This window comes from Excalfactoria chinensis, chromosome 8, assembly GCF_039878825.1.
Source record: "Excalfactoria chinensis isolate bCotChi1 chromosome 8, bCotChi1.hap2, whole genome shotgun sequence".
Classification (NCBI taxonomy): domain Eukaryota; kingdom Metazoa; phylum Chordata; class Aves; order Galliformes; family Phasianidae; genus Excalfactoria; species Excalfactoria chinensis.
Window position 1 is genome coordinate 26103233 of NC_092832.1, and position 16270 is coordinate 26119502.

The 16270-nt window shown below is 42.7% G+C and overlaps 1 protein-coding gene across 1 annotated transcript in view; it reads right to left on the reverse strand.

Moving 5' to 3' along the window:
* ITGB3BP (integrin subunit beta 3 binding protein) overlaps nt 1-16270 on the reverse strand; it is a 23223-nt gene continuing 6953 nt past the window's right edge. Inside the window, exons 4-9 of the mRNA XM_072343183.1 lie at nt 14713-14776; nt 11682-11760; nt 10501-10594; nt 8537-8596; nt 2278-2376; nt 1-1033 (exon numbers count right to left, since the gene is read on the reverse strand). Of these exons, the coding sequence (XP_072199284.1) occupies nt 2318-2376; nt 8537-8596; nt 10501-10594; nt 11682-11760; nt 14713-14776 (356 nt within the window). The 3' untranslated portion in view covers nt 1-1033; nt 2278-2317. The remainder of the gene's footprint in view (nt 1034-2277; nt 2377-8536; nt 8597-10500; nt 10595-11681; nt 11761-14712; nt 14777-16270) is intronic.

The following is a 16270-nucleotide window of genomic DNA, read 5'->3' on the forward strand; positions in this document are numbered from 1 at the left end:
AGGCTCTTTAAAGATCAGTGTTTATTTAATTTTCAGCTCCAAAGGTTACAGCCAGGTTATAGAAGGTACTATTACCGCTTTGTCCCAACTATTTCTTTTTCCATTATGATGCAAACAAACAGCCAGGGAAACCTATGCTCATCTTAACAACATAAAGCAGCACAGACAACTTAAATGAGTGACAATGAAGTTCTCACATCACCCCACACAGCAATTAAATGCAGGTATTATTTGTATTTGTTAAAAATTCCCAAAGCTGGAGTACATCCACATTTGACTACACACATATTTAACCACATATTGTAATGTTTCTTGTCTGGGTTCTCACTGTTCTAAGAACTGCTGTTCAATTTTCTGCTTATGTTGAACTTCATTCTCTCTTCATCAAACTTAATGGGAAACAAAAGCCCCCCTGTATATCATTAAATACTGACATCAAACCGAAGTGGTGACCTAAAAGGAATGTTAATAGAGTGCTGTTATGAGGGTGGGCTTGGCTCCGGTACCTTTACACAGTGTGTTGTGGGTCAGCATTAGAGAAAGCATCTTCATAGATGGCAAACTGGTCCCTAAGTGGCAGCTACAGATGAGTAATATGTCTGAGCATAAACAAATCAAAGGGTCAACAAGCAGAACCATTCCTTGCATGGTACGGCTTCCTTTATCTTTTGGTCACCACCATTACAAAAAGCTGTGTCACCTGTCAAATACAGTGGATTTTTAGGAAGCCTGTTGGAGCCCAGACATGTCCATTCAGATGGTGCTTTGCTGCCTTATTGCTGATGGGTTCAGTGGGTGAAGCAGGAAGCAGCCATTTCCCAGAGCACCACGCTTTGTGAAGCTCCCTGAAGGCGTGGGATCCAACGCTTCCCTTTCACAACGTTTGCTTCTCAGCAGTTCTTGCAGGGAATGCTTTGCTGCAGTTTTGTTTAATCCGGAGCAACACAGTGGTTATCTTTGCAGCGGGGCACACAGAGGAAATCAGTTCATGTTCCAAGCAGCAGTGAATGGAAGTCGGCGTTGTGCACTCACGCTGGGACAGAACAACCACGGAGAAATGTATTATTTACATTGAGATTATCTGCTTGTGCACATTGTTCAGTTTAAATAGATGCCAGAAATTTTATCTAGATGTGCACCTGCCTAGCGCAGCAAGCAATCCCTGCCTGGTATTTGCAGGGAGATAGGCTTACAGTCCTTCCTCCTCTCCTTTTAAGTACAATCAAGCAGATGTAGAACTTTGGGTTGATGCGGAATGCATTTTTCACATAATGCCCGGGGGGAGATAAGGAATGACTAAAATAAATTGCAGTTAGACAACATCATCATCATTCATATGATCTGCTCACAATTATAGTTCTGTCCTGTGTCCAGCAGCCTCGCTGCTCAGAAAATAGATGCACACACATCCTAAGGCAATGCAGGCCAACAGATGGTCTCTGCTGAGCCGCAGTAACGTTTGGAGCTGCTCTGAGGAAATGCTATGTTCCTAAATACAGGAAAAAAGAACTGAATGGGTAATGGTTAAAGCATTGCTCAGCTATCACTGCTTGTGTTTGTAAGTGGTAAGGAAGCAAAGGGCTTTAGTGAGCGGAGTCTGGGGGGGGGTTAGTTGGGAGGAGGAAGGAGCTCAGCAGGCCTCAGCAGCTGCCAGGTGCTGTGCTGACAGCACCTCTGGGCCAAGTAGGGTTAGAAGCTTTTTTTTCCTTGTAGGTTAATGAATAAAATTCAACCTTCGTTGAGAAGTAGAACATGTCTGTGAATTCGGCCCCACACCAGCGCAGTTGGACAGCTGGTAAAAACTACATCTGCTTCATGTCCCTCAGTTCTAAGAACTCGGAGTACTTCAGCTCTCCAGGAGGAGCGATGTTCTTACACTGCAAAGAGAAGGGCTACAACCTGCAGGCATTCTCCCCTTCAGAGACCCCTTTGGCTCTCGGGGTTCATGAAACACACGAGCAGGAGGTTTTCCCATGTGTGGGTAACACCCGATGACAGACAAGGTCAGCCTCTGACTGGGCTTTTCTTACAGCGCTGCCACAAGGACAAGCAGGCGAAGGAGGAGGAATTTAGAAAGCCTTAAATGCGACTCGGGGTGTCTGTTAGCACCTTGTTTTATGCTTCCTGCTCTGGGACTGCTAAGAACGAGCCACTCACAGGACAGGAGGAGCTGATCTGCTGTTTTGCAGAGGGCTTGTATAAATTTGCACACTCAGTGGCACCTCGGGATGCCTGTGTCCCACATTGATCATGTCTCAGCGCGCAGCGTTACGGTACCTGTGTGCAGCAGCTGGCCAAGTTGCACGGCAGACAGGGGCTACAGGGAGTCGAGGAGCAGCTGCAGGAAGGCAGAGCTGCTGGCCGGCTGAGCGTGCTCTGCAGGGGGAGAAAATCAGTGATGTGTTGATGACACAACAGTGGTGTTCATACAGAACTGGGGGAAATCTCCAGGCAGATATGAGTGAACTACTGCAATAGTTAACTGAACTCTTCATACTGTACAGAAAAGATCTGTAAGGACCATAAGGAGCTGTACCAAGGATTGCAGGAGAGGAACAGCCATCCCTGAACCCCCTGAGGGGGTGACAAACAGCAGAGCGGTACCTGAGCCCTGCTGGCTGTGCCCTCCCTTCGAGCAGGTGAGCGTGGGCTGAGCAGGTGGCAGGGAGAAGGGCAGAAAGAACTCAGGGAATGGGACCCTGTGGGGTGGGAAGGAGGTGCCTCTGCGTGGCTGTGCAGCAGGTGATCTGTGCTGGGCTCTGTGCAGCGGCTGCTGATGGTTTGTGCTGCGTTTTGATTCTACCACCATCAAAAGGTGAGGATAGAATTGAGAATTATTGGTGATGTATTAAACATACTGAGGACCACAGACATATTTACTGTATTTAAAGCTAAAATAACTTCCTGTGAGGAAAGGGGCTGCACAGAAGCCCACAGAGAGGCATCAAAGCCAGAAAAGACGGGTGATGGTGAGGACAGGTCTGATTCTCACTCTCCATGCTGTGATTTCTTGGCTGCAGGTGGTGTGACGTAGCAGCCCTGCCTGCAGTTCCAGCAGATACCAGTGCCGTTACATGGAGCAGGCAGCAAATCCTAAACTGCATCTCTTCAGATTTCTCCCCAAAAAAAACATCCAGCTCAACTTTGCCTCAGGTATAACTTCATGGTATTATAGCTGATAAACACCCTTTGCTTATACAGACTGTCATTCAAAAACTCCCACCAGCTATTAGTTAGAATAGGAAACTCCAAACTTGTATGACAGGCTACCCAAGGAGGCTGTGGATGCCCCATCCCTGCAGGCATTCAAGGCCAGGCTGGATGTGGCTCTGGGCAGCCTGGGCTGCTGGTTGGTGACCTGCACACAGCAGGGGGTTGGAACTGGATGAGCACTGTGGGCCTTTGCAACCCAGGCCATTCTATGATCCTATGATTCTGTGACAATCAAGAGAAATGGGTGTGTGATGTAATTACCAGCTTCTGTTCTTTGGCTTCTTTGTGCTAAATGCAACTAATTCAGGAGTCTTGATGAGGCCTTTACTCGCTGACAGCAGCATTCACACTACACAGGACTTAAAGCACCCAGACACACTCAAGTCACCACACCAAGTCCAGCCTGTCACTCTGAGAAGGTGTGTTAAAAAAGCTGCCCAGATTCATAGAAAACTTCACTGACTGCTTTTTTTCTAGATGTACACCATGATAACACACTCAGATGAGTCATATTGATAGTAATACTTATACAGATGGCATTTAGGTATTCAAAGAGTGAAAAAAATATATTATTTCCTTCCCAGATGGTCCAGAGCAGTACAGTGTTTGTCACAGCAGTTCTTTGGGTGAGCAGTTCATGTGGTGAGCTCACAGGGAGAACGTGTGGCTCAAAAAGCCCCTGAACCCTTAACAAAACAAACAAAACAACCCTTCTCTCTCTCGGTATTTCACGAGGAGCTCAAACGCATCCAAGCACACAAAGCAATATAGGCCAGACCTCCAGCTGGAAGCCTGCTGTGCCTGCAGCAGGAGGGCCAGGGGGGCAGCTCAGCATTTTGGGGTTGCTCAGCACAGTGCAGCACCGCAATGGTCACCAAGAGGCCTGGCCGCCCGCCGCCTCCTGCCCAGCCTGCTGCAGCACCAGCAGGGCACAACCCCAAGTTTCTTCCCCTGCTCCTTCCCAAGTCTGACTGCCCTCAAACATTGGCAGATCTAAAAAGCGGAGAGGAAAAAAATGTCCACCTGTCAGGTGATATAAAACCAATCTCGCACTAAATGTGCCAGAATAATTTTTCTCCACCTCAACCACAGTTAAAACCGTCAGTCTATTCATTACTGTCTTTTTATAGTATTTTTATTTAATAAAACCTATTAAGACTACCATACAAATCTCTTTACTTATGCTTTTATCTTTTAACTGATCAATTTTTATATTGCTGACATCCCTTCTTCACCATTTGCTCATTTAAAAATTCATCGTATATGAGCTATGCCCCTGGAGGAAAGGTCTATAAAATTTGTTACAGCCGGCAAATGCGTGCGAGTGGCTGATAGCACATGACTGAATGCTTCACAGCAAATAAAATTTGTTTCTGCAGTAAGCAGAACTGTTTAAATGTTATTTATTTTTATGTTTCAAAGAAAATATATTGTGAAGTGCTGCATTGATTTAATACGCACCAATGTCTGTGTACACGCTGGGCCGGGGGAATTTATGAAACCTTTGCACAACTCCTTTAATTGAATTTTCCAAATCTCTCACCACACACAAATAATCAATATCTTCTGCAGAGAAAACCAGTCAGAATTATTACCGTCTTTCTTTTCAATTTTGTTGTCATCAGCACATACGGAGCACCTGGATATTTGTAACGTCTGGATAGGCAGTTATTTACACCTCCCGAACATATAATTGCTTCTAAGTGAGCCCAAACTAATGTTTCTTTTCTTTTTCACTTAAAATAATTATATTCATGGGAGAAAGCGGCGTTTATCCTCATGCAGGAGTCGCTGCACGTAGCCGCTGAAAGTACTACAGCGCTCTAATTTTTCATTAAACTTCATGCTCCAAAGTCCAGATCCGCTAGGATTACAAATTAATGGCCATCGAGTCTGTAAAAAGGTACATAGGAAAATAGAGTGTAAACACGAGTGTGAAATTCATGAACAAATGTGGCCGACAGCTACATATAAAATGCAGGCTGACAGTTCTGTGCGTACACACGTCGGGGCTGCGGTCGTATGTCTCATGTGCATTTCTGTATCTGCCACCAGAGTTAATAGCTTAATATTTCATCTGCATTGCAGAAGATGTTAAATCATGGGAGAGGTTTGTAAATTGCCCCCTCTATCCAAAAAGCTTATCACGCTGCAACATCAGGCCCAGGGGCTTCTGAAACCTCAGGCTGTTTTTAAAGGAGCTCTCCTGAGCCATGGGTCCCATCCAGCTGAAGGTGCCAGGAAATGCTGCGGTGCCACAGGAGCATGGCCTGCAGCCCCTCACCCTTCAGCAGGGCTCCTCCAGTAAATGACACTGCTCGTCTGAGCCGGGCAAACCACAAGCACTGCGCTCTGTGGGTGCCAGCCTAAGTGGTTTCCCTTATCTCTTCTAAACCGCAAAGGACTTTGCATGGTTACCAACTGAAAGAAGGGCTGAACACATGGACTGAGAACACATCCTGACAAATGAGCCTGAGCAACAGGTTTTCATCCACAGAGTAAAGGTGAGCATACAACGCTCTGCTCCTTAACGTGCACTTCTCCCAAACAGATTAAAGAACTGAAATTCAGAAATGAATTTATTCTACTCCGTTTGAAAACGAGGCAGAAATATGTTGTAAGATGGATTCACTCTCACTCACAGCTACCCTCCAGCAGGACAGACGCCACCCATTCAGTTGCTTGCACAACAAGACCCAATAGAAAGTCCAAACTCAAGCTGGAATGCATTCATCAGGATGAACTGTGGCATACTGTATTACTGCCATCCTGTCTGTTTCGAGAAGAAACTCTCCTTATTTTATTTTGCACCGTTTCTGACATTGAATTATATGCTGTGTGATATACGTGGTTCTCTTGGACAAAAAGAAATCCTGCAGAATCAGGTCAGAGTGCAAAAGAGACCAAGAAGTAAAAAAAAAGGAACGCCTCACTCCTGTTGAAGAGAATCCCTTAATACAGAAAGCCAAGTTTCCAGATGAGCCAAGATGAACCAGCTTAGACTTCCTGCACAACAAAATGAACTTTAACAACAGGTCTCTCCATTTTGTTGCCTTTCTATGTAGACCAGTTTTAAAGGTCTTAACAAGAGAACATTCAACCATATTTTAAGCCTAAAGCGAGGAGCCGTTTAGAAGAAGAAAGCATCGTATCTCTGTGCTTTTCACAGACGTGTTTGCACCTCAGGCTCTTGGACTAAGAAAGGTGTTTGCCTGCTCAGTGCGAGCACAGCCACGGAGAGATTCTGCATGAATCTGAGCAGATCAAACTGGCTGCAAAGAAAAACAGTCAGTTCTCCTCTTGCCTTGTGGCAAACAAGGTCCAAGTGCCATGCTTCATAGCTGGCTACAAAGGTCAGCATTTTCACTGCCTTCTTTGCAAGGGACAGCAATATGGGGCAGACAAGCTGGAACTCAGTAGTACTTTTGGTCCCTAATCTCTGCAGTTGGCTGTCATTGGTAATCTCAGCTGGGGTGGGATCAAAACCCATCCAATTAAGCCTGATCCGGTCTCTTGGAGAGCAGCCACTCCTGTTTCAAAGAAGCAAAACTTGAGGCCTTGCATTACGAACAAATGAAAGTTAGGAACATTTAGAACCGACCTTCATGAGGGCGATCAGATGTGGCACTGGGCTCCTCAGGGTGTGCAGTGACAAAACCAAGCATTTTTTATCCGACTGTAAGACACAGCCTGAAAATAGTTTTCTTGTTTCCTTCCCACACAGCAAATATTTGATCTGCTCTAACACTCCCTTTACTGTTTCTTACTCGGACAGCAGAGTCCTGGATATGATCTACGTCACTGTTTATCTTTTTGGGTAACAGGAATTATTAATGTAATGTGGAAAAACCATCTTCAATAGCTTTCCTTTGTAGAACATTATCTTCACTCCTCCAAACGTGGGAGTGATTAAATTTTCCTTTAAAATATGCACATCACAACCTACACGTTCATTCCCAACACACATAAAGCATGTTTTGGGCTGCAGCATACTGACTAGATTTCATTGCTTGGCAGCTGTTTTACAGTTTGCTTATATTCTATTCAAAAACATTTTGTTTACTGTAAATGCTAGTCATGGACAAACAATGATGCCATTTTTTATGCTGGTCACACAAAATGATATACTGAGTCCTGCATAATGCTGCCCATTGAGCAAGGAATGTTTTGTATTAAGTTGTTTTAAGCAGAGGTTGTTTATGTAAAGTAAATAAATTTCATGGCTCACCATGTGATGATAATGTGACATTCCACCAGTATCAAGCCACAGAATAGTCATAGGTTTTAAATTTTGAGCATAACTAATTACAAATAATTACAGAAAACCACATCCAGAATTAAAAGGCAAAGTAAAGTATCTCCAAATGCTTTCTTTTAATCACAAAATTATTGGCCTCTCCTACTTCTGCGTTTTCAAGACTGCAAATAAGAAATGATTCTTTATTGAAGCGAAACTGACATTGAAACTTCATCAGCACTGGTCAACTTAAACTCATACTCTACTTCCCATCACGCTTTTCCCAAGTACTTCATTTCTTCTCCAGTAAGACTGAACGCTGCCGATTAGTTTAGTGTCGTGGGCTGCTTTTTACACCAACAATCATTAAAGAGCAGGGCACGAGGGATACGGAAGCTGTATTGATCTGCAGTGGCCCACAGTGCTCAGCACTAGCACTGCCTGACAGGGGATGCGGTCTTTTGAACAGGACAAGAGGAGTCTGAGCATCTTCCCCTCAGCCCCCCCACCTTCCCTTAGCCAAGGGGCTGTGTGGGCCACGTGATGTTAAACGCCACCAACTTCAAATATTTTCACAGGCCTAGTTATGAGGAAACCTAATAGCTAGGATTTCACAGTCCCCTGGAGTGTGCTAAGTACCTCCCAGCACATACGGGGTGACAAAGGTTCTGCTGCAGGCAGTGCATGCTACTTGGCTTATATACTCAAAATGCGAGAACAGAGAAGAGAGTGAGAAAGAACAAAGATAACCTGGATGTATGAAGGGCAGGGAAAGTCTCAAGGGCCTGACTGCACCGAGTTCTGGATCGGGCCTCAAGTGCAGGGCTGTTAATGAGACACTTCTATGGAGAGATACTCAGTACCACAAGATGCTAAAAAGATGAAATCTGCATTGGAATAGTGCAAGAGTTTAGGCTGAGCTGCAAGCTCAGAAGAAATACATTTCACTACTGCCACTTTCATAAGGTTATCCAACTTACTTCAGGCCAAAAGAACTAAGAAGGAATCAAGTAAAAGGAATCATCAAAACGTCTGTTATGTACAAGTGACAACATTGGTTTGGTTTTTGGTTTTGTTTCTCCGTACCTCGGGCAAGACGTTGTCCACGGCTCCTTTTCAACAGCTGCAGTTCTTCTGCTTGACTCACTGGCGAAGAAAGAAATCTCGAATCAATAAATGTTACCCCAGAGGTTTCTAGGAAAATAATACCAGCGCTTTCCTATGCACGTGATTAATAAAAACACCAGGCCTATCTGCGTACTGCTAAAAAAAACTAACAAAAGAAGTGCAGATGAACATACTTTTGAAACATGCTTGCAAGCCTCATATTATACGTTGTCCCCATTTTTATCTCCTGCTGTTGACACGATACTTTGTTCTAATCCCGACAGGGGGGGAAATGAGAGCTCTTTCCCATTTTGGAGGCAATAGGAAGTTTACAGAAACAGTGCACGTAATAACAGCACCAACAAGACGTCGGACATCTCATTTGCAGCCTTCTGGGGATGTGATGGTCCTACTGTCCTATCCACGTGTAGGGTAGTAATGTAAACACAGACTGTTTTCACAAAACTTCATTTTGTGTAAGAAAGCCTCTGGTTATCTGCATGACAGTGGGAACGAGGAGGGTGCATACAAATGCAAAATGAAATCTGAATGAGCATTGGAATACAAGGCAGGAAAGAAATGCTAATTTAAACAACAGTGCCGCTGGAATTGTGTGGTGCATACATTCCACAGCTGGGCTGCATACACCTCATGCATTAGAGGAGTCTCAGTGATGTTTGATCAGAAAAATCTTGTGGCTTCCAAATGCAAACATAAGTAGCAGTCAGCCAGCTGACTTTGCTCTCCTGCAGGGAGTTCCAGCATTCGGCTCTGCAGATAACAGAGCACCCTGATGGGTTCTGGAATAACGTATACCAGCAAAACACCACATCTGCATAAAGGACTCTGTAAGCTTATCTTCTTCGAATGCATGTCCCATGAGTGGATACAGCGGCTGTGCATGTGCATATATTGTTTATTTTCTCTTGTCAGCTGGGAACTAAATTATGAGGTTAGTGCAAAAAGTCCAAAGGACTGATGTTACATAGGTAAAGCTTGGAGGAGAAGCAGTCATTAGGTAAATACAATGTTAGACACACACCTGCATCATAAACATGCCGTGTGGATATGGATGCTTTCATGCTGCTGTGAAAACTAAGGAACAGACTATTCCAAGGCACAGAGATCAAGGCCTGAACAGCAACAGAACTCCTTGGTGCCTGCAGCCAGTTTGATTTCTAAGGAAGGACCAGACCAGGCAGAGAGTTATTTTTTCCTTTGGATACCCAGTAGCGTTTTTTGGTTGTTACCTGTAAGTCAGCAATGAATGATAAGGGCTGGGTGTGGTTTTGGTTTTTTTCTTACATTAAAATACTTTCCCATAACATATTCCCCTTCTAGCTGCGGAGGCAGCTGGGGACTTAAGTACAAACACTTTTCTAGCTGCTGAGGATTCAGAAGTCCCAAGAACCTCTGCCTTGGAGTAAGGATAAAACTCTCCTAAAACAAACACGCATAAAAGGAAATCTTCGACTTTCCGTATTCCTATTACAGATGTGCCATCGGTAAGGTGCCCCTCTCCCAGCACAACAAGCATCTGGTATGTCCATCATTTAAAGACAGATGAATAGCGATTTTTAAAGCCTGGAAACCTATATTCAGCCTAATCCTTCTAACAGGCAAACAAACAAAACAACTTCCTTCCAAAAAGAGAAGAAAGGCAACGCAATCAAAGTGCAAACGTTTAGCCTAATCACTAGCTAACTGCCCACTAAGTAGCTAACTATTTACATGAGAAAAGCTGTTGCTCTTCCAAGTTTTTCCTCTCCATCTGCGGCTGAGTTAGAAGTGTGGGTCCTTGAGGTTGTCCTTTTTTGTCCCTATTGGGTGCACGGGGACGTTTAAGGCGTATTTGCTCTGACCAGTAGAACTCAGGCGGCAGAGGCCTGCAGAACTTCATTATAACATAGGGGAGTATAAATATTGTCGAAAATCCTTCTTACTTAGCACTTGGGTTTTCTGCACTTCAGCGCTCAAGTCGCAAGACGAGTCTGAGTCACCGATGATATTTTCCAGCTCTCTGCTGCCCTCCAGAGCCTGGAAAAAAACCATAATCAAAGATGGTTAAATCTCACTCCCAAAGTACCTGCACAGCTTGTTCCAAATTCCGAAAAGGAAGAGCTTTCGGGATACTGTTCACAGAGCGAGCGGGATTAAGGAGTTTAAGGGCGTTAAGGACATATGTTCCTTTGGAAAATGGCATTCAGGTGCCTTTGAAAGACTTGCTTAAAAATCTCCTGTTATTTACGCTTCATTCAGAAGTCTTCAGCTGTTTAAACAGATTAACACTTGATCCCCAGGAAAGCAATCTCGGAGCATGTACAAGCTGGCTATAACACGTTAGTAAAAGAGAAATCTACAGCGTTTACCATTCTATGGAAGTACTGAATACCCCCCAGCATTTCATGGTAGATCTGAAACCATACAGTGGCAAATGAGAAACACAAAGGTTTTCTAAACAAACATTTCCATGATAAGATTTTCAAATATTAGCACTGGTGATTTGCTCTTCTTTTCCCTGTGAATACAGTGTTGTCGGACCACACATAAATGAAAATAAATGATGAAATGCTTCCAGTATGCTGAACTGCTTCCAGAATGTTGGCACTGGGCAGCTAACCTGGTCCTGAATGGATTCAAGAAAAGAAATGCAAGCAAACCAGAAGACTTATTTGCATTTTAGCATGTATTAAGCAGACTCTATTAAATGATGATACATTAGAGGTAAATTAAATAGTACAATCACTTCAACACAAAGGGACATTAAATCTTCAAGGACATATAAATCTACACTGTAATAATTCACACTGTGAGTTATACACAGTAGTTGGTAACTATTTCATATGCTTTTATTCATGTACAAAACGAGGAGATGCAATTTAAATAGTGTGCTTGGAAAAGCAACTTCTCTAATTCAGAACCTATTAAGTTGCCTTGTGTGTGTGTGTGGGGGGGGGGGGGGGGGGGGGCTGCACTTTCTGTACTTTCAGCTCAACTCTGCTTGGATTCCAGTATTTTACTTGCTTCCCTATTCCTTTAAACTCAAATGCTGCATTTGAAGTTTCCATTCTTAACTCCACGCTAAAAGCAGATGAAGAAATGAATAAATCAGTGTAAATCAGACCTGTAGGCTTGTCAGCTTTTCTCTTGCTTTCAGAATTCTCACCAATGAACTTTGCACATCGGACTGCAACGCCGCAAACCTGCATGTGAAGGTGGAACAATTGCTGTTAGCCACAAGGCACTGAAAAAAAATCAGTGTTTACAGGGTTTCCAACAGCTTAATGTGGTAACAGGATGGATGTAAATAACCTGTGAACCAACGGGCTGCCAACCTGACTGTGTCATACCGCATCCAATACTGCTTTAAATATCTATCAGGGAAGTGCCAAACATATGTATCCTAATTTCAAGCATAGAAACTCAGGTCAGTAATCATGATTTCCTTATAGACACACAGGATGACAGCGGTACAGCCTCATCTATTAACCACAAATACATCTGACTGCCAGTGTAAATACCAGACTTTGTTCTCTGTAATAAAAATTAAAATCATATCCCTTCAGGTTAGATCTAACTTCAGACTAGGAGTGAATGACTGAGGATCTGCGCCGAGTATTCATTACAAAGAAGTCCTACCATTGAGGTTTAGGTGAGGTTCCCCCGGAATGCATGCAAATCAAATGAGGCAACCAGAATCATCTACCTGCTGCTTCTCCCCATAAAAGGGAGAATCACATTCATAAGAAACCCCAAATCCAGTATTTAGATAGAAAGAAAGTGTATGGAAACTGACATAAATAGTAGTGTCTAGGTGTTGGTTTTTAAATGTGTTTTACTGGCATGTTCCTAACTGCTTGTCTTTCAAATACTTGCCATTTTTTTAATTAAAAGAACAGCATACTGAATTATTGAATGCCAACATTTAAATGTTGAGGAATACCACGATTACAGAAACCCTCCTGCAAGCTCAAGGTTACTGTCACTGTGCATCGGGTCTGCATGTTAATTGAGGGATTTACTGGTTCACCAAAAATAAAATCAAAACCAAAATCTACCCCAAACCACCATCCCAAAGCAAGGCAAAACACCCCATTTATTGCAGTCTGCAGCTTTTCAGTGGCATAATTGTAAGATGGTGTCATTTTTCATGTTATGCATTTCTTTTTTACAGTCTAGCATACCACCCAGACAATGCTGCTGCCTGCCAGGCTCCGCCACTAAGACGACACTTCCTGTCCTACAAGGAAGGAATTTCAACCTGATGGTGGGGGAAGTTCCCATTACAAGACAAACAAACAGGAAAACAAGCACATCAGCACCACAAATGGAATGATCAGAAGGGAGAGTTACAACCTTAAGCGTGAGTAATTATTGAAACAATTGTCACCAATGTTATTAATAAAATGCAATGCATGCAGTAGGGTATCTAGTCCTGAGGTAATTTTTATATCAAATACAATGATATATGAATTAATATGAACAACAGAATACAGGAGCAGAATAACGGATGTTTACTTGAGTATATGATGAAAGTAATACATTCAGGTACAAAACCCAACCCATATCAGCTTGCCAACTAGCCTGCAGAAATACTGCCCCATCAAGGTGATGCTTCTTCCAGCGCCACCAATTGCAGCACAGCGGTTGCATCCTGCCTTCAGTTTCAACAGGACTTAAGGTAAAGCAGGAATACAAAGAAAGAACAAAAGAGCGTGCTGACAAAGCAATGCATGGCAGTGGAAGTTGCCTTATGTTGAGAGGTAAGTTCTTAACAAGGACAAACTACGATAGCAGGAAATTCACCTCAGGTATTTTGAAGAGAAAGTCTTCCTGACCTACAGACATGAGAATTTACATAACAATCTGAATCGGATGCCCAGGAACTGGGCCTGAATGAAATACAGGATATCACAATATGAAGAGCAAGAAAAAAAACAGATAAAGTTGTAGAGGAGGGATGAAGACATGGAATAACCACATTGATGCTGAGCTGTGAATAAGACTTCTGGAGACAGATATCAAAGATGTCAAGGCCATCAGAGGACAAGCTGCTGAATCATCAGCTAAGCAGGCAGAATAACACAGAAGGTAAGATTATAAGAACAAAAGTGCAGTCCTGGTGAGTGCAATTGCAGTCAGGTTAAAAGAATGGAGAGGACTGAGGGAGTACTGAGGATAATGTGTTTATTGGATAACATCCCAAGAAACTAGAAGGCGTCCTCAGTACAGTCCAACACACAGAGACTCACAGTTTTCTGGTGACCAAGTTCTATCATAGTAAAAACAATTATTTTCTTTGCCCAGCTCTTTGGGATGGGTGTTTGTTTGGCAGGGTACACAGATAACACAGTAACACACTTACGTGACATCTCACTGCTGGCACAGAAAAAAAAATCAGTTCACATTTCAGCTGAAATTTGGCAATGTTATAAACAATTCAGTGCTTCCCAAAACAGAAAAGATCAAGCAATACTAATAACAAGAGACACCAACAGCCTCACCTGGAACAAGTGTTTGTCTCCTTCCTCAGATCTGTCAAGCTTAGGAAAGCACTTTCATCAGACACCTTGCCCAAAACACTTATTTTTGTGCCTATTAAACGTGGACTGCTCAAAGTCCAAGGATCAGTGCTGTAAATTATGGCTTAAAATAAGATTGTGGCAGAAAATACAAGAATTTTTAAAGATTTCACCATGCTAATGTGAAGTTTTGTCATCATTATCTTTACCATCATTATCAGATCTTAACTGAAAAGTGTCCCAAGGTTATTGTGCCTTTATCTTTGGATGTTTGTGATTCCAAAAATAAGGTAAAGAATGTATGTTTTCAGGAGAGCCTGGATAGGCAAAGCATACTTTTACACTGATGGTTTAATTCTGATATCTCATTATATATTGCTATGGACATGACTCCTGTAACAGGCAGTGCCATATGCCTCATGCTGCCATTGAGACAGAACTGTTTGGACAGTTACATTGCAAACCCCGCATTCCTTTGTACCCATAGCCCTCCCATTCAGTACCTTCAAATATCCATCCCTGAGCAATTACAAACATTAAAAATAATCACTATTAATTTAATTCTATATGAAATACGAATCCCTCCGAGTGAAAATGACTGCACTGCACCCGCAAAGCGCTGTACACACTTACGCATCCTCCACTGTTTGAGGCTGCCCTCTTCTGGATAATCCGCTTTCTGAATTACTTTCATCTCCTAGGAGGTTTACAAGAAAGGGAAAAAAACAATGATAAAAATGTTAACCTCCTGAAGCACATGAAACGCTGTTAACATGAACCTTGGCTAATGAATGATCTTTCAGGAAGATTATGTTTCAATTATGAAACAGGGCAGATTCCTTAGTAATGAAACACCCTGACTTGACTATAAATTATTCTTTCCTAATTTGACCTCTCACCAGTTCACATGACATCTGTGTTCCTGGAAATCTTGGGATTACCATATTAACAGCTGTAAGTTTGTGTAATTCTGACATAGTTCCTTTGTTCTACGTGTAACTTGTTTTTTTTCCCCTATTATGTGCCTAAATACAGCACAAAGCTTTACCACGAGAAACCATAATAACTGAGCAACAAACCCTCACTTTGCATTAAGAAGTGCTTGGCCCCCAGCTCCATCCTGTAAACAACTACAAGGAAATAAGGTGGAAATTATTTCCAAGGGCTGACATACTGTACTGACAGTATAATGTTCTAGCTTGTCAAATGATGGGGCATGATAAATCATACCCCACTCGCCATTGTTCTGCATGTCGAGTCCCATTTCTGTATTTCAGAACGCTGCTATTTGGAGCAGTTGCATTTTTGTAAGGGAACAGGAATAGGTTATTACCACAAAATCCTGTTCCCATGGCTTTGTTAACAAAACCTCAACTAACAGCTGATTTACAAGTGATATCTATTAACACAGTGTAACACAATATAAAAGTGTCTTTTCAGCAGGAAAGGAGAAATAGTGCATTTAAAAGGATAACTTGTAACTGCGATGTTAAGAGCAGGTCTGCTCTACCATCTTGTAGCCATATGAATATGGGGACAAAAAGGAAGCTGGTACTAAATAACTGAGCAATCATCCATCTCAGTGTCAGCTATGATTATGTGATCAGTCTTTTCATAAAGAACAACTCCTCGTGTCCATATTTATTAACAGCATGGAATTACAGTATGCATTCACCTTTGCATTAACAGCCTATTAGACATCCATGTTAGTAGGAGACATTTTGCTCCTTTTTGTCTCTTACCCAAGATACGAGGCATGTAATGCAAATGTAGAGCTGCTGAAAAGTTTTAGAACTTGTAATAGAGTCAGATAGGGTATTATAATGTGTTGTGCTGCAGAAAGGCATCTGACTGAAACTAAAGAGTCATTAAAGCCAGAAATTAGATGTAGGGAATATCTGAGAGAACACATAAAAAGAGCCACAGTATTAATTTTGTACTTGACTGCTGCCATCATAAACAATTCAAAGCTTTCTGCAAAGCTAAGGTTTAAAAGTACATCTGAATGGAAACCATGAGATCGCAGCCTGAACCAGTGATAGAGCACCTGGTGAAGGAGCACAGCCAGCCCTGTGAGCACAGATGGGAGCAATTCTGTTGTGTAACCCCGGGTCCACCCCTCCCTAACCTCATTTAAGGGTTGGCAACTGAAAGAGAAGTATCTCTACTTGGAGATCACCTCTCTTGGGGT